Source organism: Schistocerca gregaria, chromosome X (assembly GCF_023897955.1).
Source record: "Schistocerca gregaria isolate iqSchGreg1 chromosome X, iqSchGreg1.2, whole genome shotgun sequence".
Classification (NCBI taxonomy): domain Eukaryota; kingdom Metazoa; phylum Arthropoda; class Insecta; order Orthoptera; family Acrididae; genus Schistocerca; species Schistocerca gregaria.
Genome location: NC_064931.1, coordinates 104,145,167 through 104,157,906, shown reverse-complemented (window position 1 = coordinate 104,157,906; position 12,740 = coordinate 104,145,167). Strand labels below are relative to the sequence as shown.

The window sequence follows — 12,740 nt, the reverse complement described above, 5'->3', positions numbered from 1 at the left end:
AAGATCCCAGAACTGTAAGCATTTTTTCATCTCCATCTCTAACATAATTGTTTTCCAGTGTAAACAGCTTGCCAATTTTAAAAATTCTAACAAAATATCGTGTACGTGTAATTCTTTAAACAAACATTATTGTCTCATTTGTATAATATTAAACAGTATTTGTAAACTAAGTAAAAGATTGGCTAAAAAGCGGTTTTTCCGTTACAAGACCACTCCCACGTGGAGAAATGAAATAACAGCAAAAAGAAAAAAGGCTACAGCGGCGATCAGTTATAGGTTAAAAACATGATGAATATAAAAAGGAAAGCGTTAGATGAAGAATTAACCGATATTGTCACGATCTGAAGGATGAATAGTCTTCTACGTCCCATCGGAGCTGGAGCGAGGTGGCACATTGGTTAGCACACCGGACTAACATTCGGGACGAGGACGATTCATATCCGTATCAGTCTATCTAGATTTGCAGTGATTTCACTAAATCGCTCCAGGCAACTGCTGGGATGGTTCCTTTGAAAGGGCAAGACCGATTTCCTTCCTCATCCTTGAAAAGTTCCGAGCTTGTGCTCCACCTCTACCAGCCTCGATGTCGACGGGACGTTAAACCCTAACATTCCTTCCTACTTTGCCGTCGGCGATGAGGCCCTTGGAAATAGAGAAGAAGCTTGGATAGTGGAAGGAAATCAACTATGTCCTATTTCAAAGGAATCATGTCGCCATTTGCATTAAGCGATTTACAAAAATCACTGTAAACTTAAATCTGGATGACCGGATAGGGATATGAACTACAGTCCCCTCTAATACGAGTCTAATTTGCTAACCAATGTGCCACTTCGTGCGGCTTATTGTGAGCAGTCCTGTAATAACTGAGGAATGACAACCAATGGCAAAAAAAAGCTGTTGATGAAAGCAAGTGACGCGACTGCAGATATGGATTTCGATATCATTTGTCAGGGCCCTAACCTCCCACCCCCCTCCCCCTCCCGTCGCACACACAAAACTAATTTTTTCTATCGTTACCATTCCTACTAAGACCCATGCAGACGTTGGACAGAGTTATTGCAGCAAACGAGTCGGTTTCCAGATATTTCCTTATGATCTTATTAAAACGGCGTGGCGCTACATCTACATGAATTTAAATCGATTTCAATTACAAGGGAAGTGCTCCAACTCGAGCAACTGAAACAGAATTATTTGATTTTAAAATAGGAAGCTGTGTCTGCTCTATTATTTACATATAAAAATCTACAGAATCTAAAGACTGCAGAAACATAAGTTGCTGGGGAAGTAAAATCGTGGCACAGAAAACTACGACAAGCAGATTTACAGGAGTCATAAATGAGGTATTATTAAAGCAAAAGCCAGACGTTTACTAAATAACATACACTCCTGGAAATGGAAAAAAGAACACATTGACACCGGTGTGTCAGACCCACCATACTTGCTCCGGACACTGCGAGAGGGCTGTACAAGCAATGATCACACGCACGGCACAGCGGACACACCAGGAACCGCGGTGTTGGCCGTCGAATGGCGCTAGCTGCGCAGCATTTGTGCACCGCCGCCGTCAGTGTCAGTCAGTTTGCCGTGGCATACGGAGCTCCATCGCAGTCTTTAACACTGGTAGCATGCCGCGACAGCGTGGACGTGAACCGTATGTGCAGTTGACGGACTTTGAGCGAGGGCGTATAGTGGGCATGCGGGATGCCGGATGGACGTACCGCCGAATTGCTCAACACGTGGGGCGTGAGGTCTCCACAGTACATCGATGTTGTCGCCAGTGGTCGGCGGAAGGTGCACGTGCCCGTCGACCTTGGACCGGACCGCAGCGACGCACGGATGCACGCCAAGACCGTAGGATCCTACGCAGTGCCGTAGGGGACCGCACCGTCACTTCCCAGCAAATTAGGGACACTGTTGCTCCTGGGGTATGGGCGAGGACCATTCGCAACCGTCTCCATGAAGCTGGGCTACGGTCCCGCACACCGTTAGACCGTCTTCCGCTCACGCCCCAACATCGTGCAGCCCGCCTCCAGTGGTGTCGCGACAGGCGTGAATGGAGGGACGAATGGAGACGTGTCGTCTTCAGCGATGAGAGTCGCTTCTGCCTTGGTGCCAATGATGGTCGTATGCGTGTTTGGCGCTGTGCAGGTGAGCGCCACAATCAGGACTGCATACTACCGAGGCACACAGGGCCAACACCCGGCATCATGGTGTGGGGAGCGATCTCCTACACTGGCCGTACACCTCTGGTGATCGTCGAGGGGACACTGAATAGTGCACGGTACATCCAACCCATCGTTCTACCATTCCTAGACCGGCAAGGGAACTTGCTGTTCCAACAGGACAATGCACGTCCGCATGTATCCCGTGCCACCCAACGTGCTGTAGAAGGTGTAAGTCAACTACCCTGGCCAGCAAGATCTCCGGATCTGTCCCCCATTGAGCATGTTTGGGACTGGATGAAGCTTCGTCTCACGCGGTCTGCACGTCCACACGAACGCTGGTCCAACTGAGGCGCCAGGTGGAAATGGCATGGCAAGCCGTTCCACAGGACTACATCCAGCATCTCTACGATCGTCTCCGTGGGAGAATAGCAGCCTGCATTGCTGCGAAAGGTGGATATACACTGTACTAGTGCCGACATTGTGCATGCTCTGTTGCCTGTGTCTATGTGCCTGTGGTTCTGTCAGTGTGATCATGTGATGTATCTGACCCCAGGAATGTGTCAATAAAGTTTCCCCTTCCTGGGACAATGAATTCACGGTGTTCTTATTTCAATTTCCAGGAGTGTATAATTTACCACACAGAGTTCTTAGAAAGTAATTATTCTGAGAATGGAAACTGTTGTGTTGTCGTGTGCCCTTCTCTTATACGTCATAGAGGGACAAATACGAAGTTTCAATGATGTAATTAAGACAATGAGGAATGGAACAGTGGGTACAAGTTATAAAGGTATCTCGTGGAAGTGCTACTTCGTTTTTGGCGTATGTGCAAACCAATAGTCCAATATCAAGAACCACTGTGATCACATCACCAAAGCCTTTGCTACTAGCTGTTCCATTCTGCTGTGTTTTAATCACTTCATTAAAACTCCACATTTGCACGACTATGCAATAATGGAAGAACGTACGAAAACACAACAACTCCTACTTAGAGAAATACGACTCAGTAAGTGGGGGAGAGTGTTGTACTTTGCGACAGTTTTCAGATCTTCACCTCTAGCCAACTCTGTAACACAAGTTTCGTACATGTTCTTATTCTATTTTTTACTCTGGAATTCACTTTTTATTTTTTCAGTCTTTTTCTGTAATTACAAAAAATCAGTTGACATTTAAAGGAGTTGCAGTCGAGAAAATCTTGTCAGTACTGTATTTAATCCTATATATCCAAAGACTCGTAAAATTTAAGATTTAAGTAGGGTTTAAAACGGAGCATTTTGACTTAATTTGGTATGTAACATATGGGTGGAGGTCTAATAATGTAATTAACTAATGTATAACCTATAAATTATGTTTCCCTTTGAATAAAATGTGGAGTAATAAACTTTACGATGGTTCAGTAGCAATGTAACACTTCCCCCCCCCCCCCCCTCCCCCCTTTCGTGTTCTAAGGTTAATGGTCTGTCTGCTACATTATCACTCCGCTATACACATACAGTCAGTAAGTGTCGTGAAGATAAGCAGAGGTATCATCAAAAACCAGATACAAGATATATACAATTTGAAATAGAAGATGTAGGAAAATAACACAATTTTTTCCATTTTCAAGACAGCTAAAATGTTAAGACATTAAATAAACTCAGTTTATTTGCAAGTATCACATTTTTCGTGGTAAAAGTCCTTCTTGTGTTTCAAGGTACATGATGGTGTACTACCGACGAAGTATGACTTGGCTATATGCTGTATAAACAGCTCTAAAGGTCTCCTGCGAAACTTGTGGTACTCGCACTTCTGGAAGAAGGAATATTGCGGAGACATGGCTTAGCCATTGCCTGGGGGATTGTTTCGAAACTGCATCTTCAGTCTGCGGACGAGACTGCGCAGATTAAAACTATATGCCGGAACGGGACTGGAACTCGCGACCTTCCCCTATCGCGAGCAAGCGCTCTACCAACTGAGCTACAATTCGGAGCCCTCTAGCGGCAGAGGGCTGCAAAATGTAGATATGAAGAATAAAGACGCAGAACATTAATAACGTTTGTTTTATTTAAAAATCCTTAAGAGTTTTCACATAAAAAATTCGGAGGCATTGCTTTTCATCACACCATCGTATTTCTTCAAGCACATGTTTAGCTTCTGTTAACTAGTATCCCATTTATGACTTCTGCGAGTGTGCTGGTTTGTTACACGGTGTTGCTTCTTACATGTTGTTTGTTAGACGCTATTGTTTCATCGATTGTACACAAATGCAGAATTTTGCGGACAGATAGCCTTAATAGGCGGCAGGGTTCACACATCACTGCATTGTACAATAATTTTTATTCTACTGGATCAAGGATAGTTTCCTTCTTATACTCATTAATTCATGAGGAGCAGAGTACGACACCTGTAGATATTATACGAAAGATCTTCGTGTGCACTTAATGATGGAAGGAGATTGTTCTGCTTTACAGAAAGTCTGTAACAACGGACTTATCAGATTATTGATAGTGTTCTTCACATCAAAAAGTAGTGAATGAAAGGCCAAGTTTCACTAACGTGTTAATTGGCAGTTATTACACACACACACACACACACACACACACACACACACTTGCACATTAATAGACAACGCCACTCAAGCAGGATAACAAAAACGACAGTCCACACGCCCTGTGGAAGTGTTGCAAGTTGTTTCTTGTTTCGTGATGCTGACAGCTATTAATTATGGGTCACGTTAGCGGAGCAAAAAACGCAGCTGAGTCATGGACGTGGAAGAGGTCCGTGAGGGTATTTAAAACGTAGCGACGGGCGTGTCCTGATGGCATTAACGTTAGAAATATCCGAAGGCAGAGAGGGGGGAGGGGGTCATTTCTGTGATTCTAGCTCATGCAGCTGGCGCTGCTTAGCATAAAGTTAATACGAATGCATGCACGGTTTCTGCGTTGCTACTGCATCTACGTACAGTGGCTTGGTACCATTAACGTTTACTCTGTAGCCACCAAAAACAAACTACATAGCAATTGGTAAAGTTGAGACAATAATATATATAACGCTGACTACTGACGACGCAGATTGGTCAATTTTTCAGTACTGCGTAATAAATTATTACTTCAACAGTATAAACCCCAAGACGCGGCAAGAAAATAACACTCAAGATCAGAGTTTAACGTATCGTCGACGTCGACATAAAAAGAGGTGGAGTACTCGTTCATTTGAGCAAGGGTGAAGAAGGCAATGAATCATGGCCTTATTGAGAGAACCATCCGCCATTCGTGTGACGTGATTTTGGGAAACCGTGGAAAACATGAAGCAGCATCGAGCAGAGTGGGAAGATAACGCCACAATTATTTTGCACCAATTCACGCGTTTCACAAGCGGACAAAAATTTTGATACAATCACGGAAATCAAAAGACTTATTATTTAAAATAATCGATCAAAACAAGTCAGTGACCACGATGAAGAAGTCAACTATAAGAAGGCAAATTTATAGACTTATACACTATTTAAACTAACTTACACTAGGAACAAAACACACACACACACGCACACACACACACACACACACACACACACACACACACCCGAGGGAGCACCTACGGCAGGAGGGGCCGCGCAATCCGTGACATGGCGCCTCAAACCGCGCGGCCACACACGTGGCGAGTCGTGTATGTGAGTTGAATACTTTCGTGAGATGCGCCACAAGTGCTTGTTGATAAAGAGACTGCTGAATACCTAGCGTTCGAGACTTCTGTCTTCTTCTGCCTGAAGCAGTCGTGTCCTTTAACACTCATAATTCTGAAAACCCTCGGTTAAGATATGCAGTACGATTTGGTGTTCCTTCCAATTGAAAAAAAAAAAAAAAACCTGCTTCTGTCTTATTCCGAAGGAAGGAAGGAAAGGACGGAAGGAAGGTTAGAGTTTAACATCCTATCAACAACGCGGTCATTACAGGCGGAACACAAGATCAGCTTACGGAATGATGGGGAAGGAAAGCGGCTGCGCGTTTCAAGGGAACCATCCTGGCATTTGCCTGGAGCGATGTACGGAAATCGCCGCGCGGGATTAGCCGAGCGGTCTCAGGCGCTGCAGTCATGGACTGTGCTGCTGGTCCCGCCGGAGGTTCGAATCCTCCCTCGGGCATGGGTGTGTGTGTTTGTCCTTAGGATAATTAAGGTTAAGTAGTGTGTAAGCTTAGGGACTGATGATATTAGCAGTTAAGTCCCATAAGATTTCACACACATTTGAACAGTAGATGAATCATTATGGAAGCTGACATTGCCACGAATAGAAAGAAGTCAGTATCGTCGAGACGAGGTGGTTTCAAACTCCATTATAATCTGCGTTATCCATTGCTTCCCTAGAAACAGTCTACACAAATTTCACGCTGCAACAAGTCCAAGGCACACAACCAATGCCATCGCCGTACAAACTGAAGGCCAACACGTCATATAAATATTTACTGCAACACAATACACACTACTCATAAAACTACATTTGGCACGTAGAAACTCTCGGTAAAATGGGGTGCCTCCATATACTGTACACTGCTCTGCTACCAAACACTCAGTCGGTACACAGTTTCCCCGTCGGTACATAGTTTTTTGTAGGAAAATCACGGAAAACCTAACCCTATTCCGACACTTGCGAAGGGAAATACATAAATATGAAATATATAATTTTTTTTTAATTTCTTGATAGGCAGATTGCAGTCCGTTCACCTAGACGGAAGTTTATCAACAAGCACTTGTGGCGCATCTCACGAAAGTATTCAACTCAAAAACGCGACGCGCCGCGCGAAGTGGCCGCCGGTTTGAGGCGCCATGTCACGGATTGCGCGGCCCCTCCTGCCGTAGGTGCTCCCTCGTGTGTGTGTGTGTGTGTGTGTGTGTGTGTGTGTGTGTGTGTGTGTGTGTGTGTTGTGTTTGTGTGTGTGTGTGTGAGTGTGGGTGGATGGGTGGGTGGGTGGGTGTTGTTCCTTGTATAAGTTAGTTTAAATGGTGTATAAGTCTGTGAACCGATAACCTCAGCAGTTTGGTCCCTTAGGAATTCACACACACACATACACGACGCACCTAATACTTCAGTGAATGGACAAACATTTAAATCCACTTCTGGTAACTCATTATTTTCTAAACGTATTTTGAGGATATGATGTAGGTAAGAACGAAAATACAAATTTTCAGGCCCTGACATTATTAACCAGTCGGGCTAAAAATGTGCAGTTTTCACTGACAATGTTTCCAGAATGAAATGGTTTAGGACTACTAAAGCAATAAATAAATGGTGATTTAGCATTCTTCCATAAATTTCTAGTTAACGGCGTCAGCTAAAAAATGAAAATCCTATAATGTATGTGAGTGAAATGTCTTACTGAGTCAAATGCCTCGTTCGGTTTATTTGTGTACACATCACGATAAAGGGTAAAACTTTCGAAACATAGCGATTAGTATTATCAAAAAATATTATATAAATATATAAATTACTGAACGACATTGAACTCACCATCTGGGAAGAGTTCTTGGGTTTTCTGTTAATGTCTGCGACTTTGTGGTTAGCTGCAACAAAAACATGTACAATTAAGTATTATTTTTACAGCTAGTGAAACTGATTTATAAAATATAGTTATAGTCTCGTCAAATCTACTTTACTAATTCCAAGGCCAGGATTTCATCCTGAAAGTGATGAGAAAGGAGGAGGGGAAGGAAAAACAACGTCTTTAAAGAACCACGGTTTACCTGGCCCGTGTGACAGAACAGCGTGAGGGAACATTGCCAGGATGACAGCGGAGACCTCAACGGTAGCGAAGATGGAGAGTACGGCGAAACTAGTAAAAGAGGTATCGCATTTACAAAGTCACATTGCGTTTGACTTGGATCAAGTGACAATGTGGTCGATGTGTGTTCACCACAGGTGTGACCAGACGTTAAAATTCTTGATTTAACGCCTCCAAGCTTAACTACTGAACTATCTTTACAATCTCAACTCTGTAGTTCCAAGTAATCCCAAATTATCCCAATAGATAATAAATCCTCCGCCATCAGTGCTGCAACTAGTCTTTCAGATTCTGAGAACTCTAGGCTGTGGCTTTATATCCCAAGTGAGAAGCAAGCGAAGACCGCTTGCGAACTCAACCCCAAAATCAAAGCTTTGTTTGGTACAAACAACATTAACTGACTCCTAAAACCAGGAGAGCACTACAGATTAGAAGAAACATTTAAAGAAATAGAGTTTCAAATTTTAGTCAAGCAAGAAACAAGATCGCCACGTGAGAACAACATGGATCTTGTAAATTACTGCTGGTTCAAAATGTAAACAGACAAAAGAATCCTTAAAATTGTTCCCCATCTGGAGGTCGCATTCGCGGTTTCAGGCGACATTCTTAGTACCGTAATCAAAGTAAGACGTGTAACAGATTAATAACAGCTTCCTTGAAATATGCAAATAAAATGTGCATAGCAATTTATGCATATTTGCTGATCAACCAAGAAACTAGAAGGCATGTAGTAAAGGTAAATAAGTCTTCGGAGGTGGGATAAAACGTAATCTCTAAAATTCCACAAAAACACGTGAAAATTCTAATGAAAGATCTTAATGCACACTTAGGGGACGAGAGAAAATTCAGAAGAACAATTAGTAACAATACCAGAAATTTTTATAAAACTTTCAAAACAGTGGCAAATAGGTACCAGCCCCAAAATGTTTGCTCGAAGAACGAAAACAGGGATTTGACACTTAACGACCAGAAAAAAAAGAAATGCAAAGTACTTTGCAAATACCCTGAAAAAGCTTATAAATAGCCCTGAACCAACAGTCATATTTCTAACAGAAATTCCCCTAATAACCAATCCAGATCGACGGGTGCCAAATAAAGAGGAAGTTGCTGTGATATCTTAAATAAGTCGCACTTAAATACGTCCCACAATGTTGTGGTGGAGGCGCAACAGGACATTGTGTTTTGGTGGAAATCAGTATTTAACGCCCCATTCAAACAGAAGGGTACTTCCCAGACTCATTAAGATCAGGTTGTCTCACGAATACTCCAGAAACTGTGCTGTGAACGATGGATAGTCGGTGGTATCAGAAGTGTGATGTCATTCATAAAGATTTTGTTAGAGATGGTTTGTTAACTTTTCAGTAAGAAGATTCCCACAGCTGTATTTCGCTGCTTTACTATCTGTCCCAAACCCACAATTTTAATATGAGATGGTACTGAAAGGAAACTATACTAAAACAACGCAGGAATTGTACACCACACTGGCGCAGTGTCTTCCTCTTGTGACATTCCAGGTTTAGGCCTAGGGCCTGTTCCGGCCTCGCCATCTCTTCGTCGGTCTTCCCACACTTCTCTTACCCCATGGTTTGTAATCTGTTCGTAGTTGGGTTAATGGTGACATACGAAGCACCTGGTCTCTCCATTTCTCTTTGTACTCGATTGCAATTTGTGTTATTGTGTTATTGACTACATCCCTAATTATTCACTTATTAATTCGTTTGTAATTTTGTCTTTCCTAGTGCAGCCTTTCACAAATCTTCGGAATTTAATTTTTGACTCTTTTAGTTCCCGTAAATCTTTATTTCTCAGTGCCACATTTTCCGCCCCATAAAACAAAAAGTGGAAACTGCCATGACTATATAAAAGTTTAGTTATCTCTCTTTTACCCTTAAGTGGTCTTACTGTTCCACATATAACTTGGTACGAATAAGTTTTCTCTGTATATCCATATCTTCATCATATGAAATGTCGCATCTTAAATAACTGAAACGGATTATCTGTGCTATCGTTTTATTACTGAGGACTGCTTTTGTTCGTACAGTTTCAAAACCGATAATGGCCACGGTTTCAGTTTCATTTGCAGGTATATTCAGCCTGTAGCTGACACTTGCCTCATTTAGTTTCTGTGATGTCTACTCCTTGTTCTTCATGTCTACACATTTATTTCTCAATATAGTCACGTTGGCGGCGAAGACATTCCCCCAGTGCGAGACCAGTTTGTTAATACCGTCACTGAAGAGTGTTTGACTTTGCTGACAGAGCCACAATCTTCCCCCTTGTGCGGCTTCATCGCTATCAAAATGAAGTTCCTGAAGGTGTTCTTTAAGTTTTGGAAACAGATAAAAATCTACTGGGTCCAACTAGGGACTGTATGGAGAAAGATCGATGACAGTGAATCGAATCCGTGCTTTCAGTTGTCTAAGGGACTACAGCACGCTGTTTCTCACGCACCGACATAGTTACGTTACTCACCGCCATGTTACACACTACAACTCTGAGCCCTGTATCGACATACGGCTGCAAGTAGGTAGACAAGAAAAATAAATACGGAGAATGTTAACAAGGTTTGTTTTATTTAAAAATATTTAAGAATTTTAACATAAAAACTTGGGAGGCATTATTTGCTAGTACGCCCTCGTATGTTTATGCTTCCCAATACTTACGCCTGATGGTGTTGTATGTGTTTTCCATTCTCTAATCGTGTTCATCTATACAGATATTGAATAATGTTGGAGACTAGCTACACCCTTGTATTTCGGACTATATCTCTTTATCAGTGCCAGTTCTAATTCTGGTTACCATATATAGGCTTTTAGCGATTTGGATAAGATGTTTAGGAGTTCCTATTTTTTGCATTATTACCCGCAGATTATCTCTGTGAAATGTGTCAAATGGTTTTGCCTCGTCCACAAATTCTAGGCGAATTTCCAGATTAAATTCTCGTCTCTTTCGCATTATCTGTTTCAGTACTAACACATCAGTTATGTACGGTATAATGTTCGCTTTCGGAAAGCTGCTTGTTCGTCCATTAAAATTACGTCCCAGATATATTGCACCTTTTCATTTATTTTTTACTGTAGGTTTTGTATGCAGTGTTGAGAATATTTTTACTTCTGTTGTTAGATGTATTACTTCTTTCGCGTTTCTTATACGGGGTGGACCATTTTAATCCATAATGGGGAATAACTCGGGAAAACTATGAGGTACAGCAAAATGTTTTAGATAAAAGGATTAGGTTGCAAAGAGTGTCAAGCATTTCTTCGATTGGCTGGGACTTTGAACGTGATTTCCAAGGTCATTTGGAAATTAAAGTGATTTTCTTTAATGGGAACCCAGTATCTGACTTAAGATTTGGAAAGAGCGGAAAGCTTTACGTATAAAATGATACATTATTCAAGACTATTGCAAGGTTTGATAAAGATCAAATAAAATATGTTTTAGGTCTAGTAGGGATTAACTCGGGATAGAAGAGGGATATAGCAACATACAGTGTTAAATACAAACTGGAAGGGGCAACCACAGGAATGAGAGGCGAGGGAATGCACTCAGCGGCTTTTAATCAATGCTCTATGATTTATTTATATTTGTTCTGTCTTGAAAATGTCGAAGTAACATTTATACGTTGTGATGTACTTATCATTTCCAATAAACACCTCAATTAAAACTTATAAGTTCAAATCTCTCTTCGCTCTTTGCAAATCCGACGTCACAAATAGAGGTTTCGGTGAAACAAAACTCAACCTCCGAATGACCTTCGGTAGGTGCCTTCCAGATCATGATTATTAGTAATAATACGTGACTCCTTACGCCCGGTCGGCCCCGGTGGCAGGTTCGAATCCTGTCTCGGGCTTGAATGTGTGTGATGTCCTTAGGTTAGTTAGGTTTAAGTAGTTCTAAGTTCTAAGGGACTGATCACCTCAGCAGTTAAGCCCCATTGTGCTCAGAGTCATTTGAATCCTTACGCCCCTTCCAGTTTGGATCTGACAGTCTATATTGTTGGATCGCTCCTCTCTTTCGAATTAATCCCTATTAGAACTAAAAACATATTTGCTTATTTGGCATTCATTGAACCTTGCGATGACCATGAATAATGTATCATTTTATACGTAAAATATACAGATTTTTTCAAATCTTAAATAAAAAATTAGAGTTCTCATTAAAAAATTTATTTCGTCTTCAAATCGCCTTGAAAATCACATTCAAGCTCACAGTTATTAGAAGCAAATAGTAACCCTCTTAGCCATCTATAACATTTATCTAAAACATTTTGCTGAATTATATCTCTATCCCCGTTATGTATTAAACTGGTCCACCCTGTACATTGAAAAACTTGCACTATTTTCCATTCCTCTGTAATCACATATTTTATCCAGTACGTGTCAAAAAGCTGCAGCATTCTTAATCCTAAGAGAATTCCCTCGTATTTAATCAGTTCGGTACTATTCCACCTAGTCCTGGTGATTTTCGGGTTTTCATCTATTTTAAACTCTCTTCAATTTCGTCAGACCTGTATAATCCATCCTTTGCAGTTGCTCTTTATTAGCTTCTTCCTTGATTTCTGGATTGTACCATAGGCCTTTCTGACGTATTATGCAAAAATGGTTCAAATGGCTCTGAGCACTATGGGACTCAACTGCTGTGGTCATTAGTCCCCTAGAACGTAGAACTACTTAAACCTAAATAACCTAAGGACATCACACACATCCATGCCCGAGGCAGGATTCGAGACTGCGACCGTAGCAGTCGCACGGTTCCGGACTGCGCGCCTAGAACCGCGAGACCACCGCGGCCGGCCGTATTATGCAGTCATATGTGTATCACAGAG

The 12,740-nt window shown here is 41.8% G+C and overlaps 1 protein-coding gene across 5 annotated transcripts in view; it reads right to left on the bottom strand.

The window, feature by feature from the left end:
- The window catches only part of LOC126297857 (protein sickie), a 1,116,277-nt gene that overhangs the window by 793,528 nt on the left and 310,009 nt on the right, over window positions 1-12,740 (bottom strand). For all 5 annotated transcript variants that reach the window (XM_049989129.1, XM_049989128.1, XM_049989130.1 and 2 more), the window contains exon 3: window positions 7,645-7,697. In XM_049989129.1, the coding sequence (XP_049845086.1) occupies window positions 7,645-7,697 (53 nt within the window). The remainder of the gene's footprint in view (window positions 1-7,644; window positions 7,698-12,740) is intronic.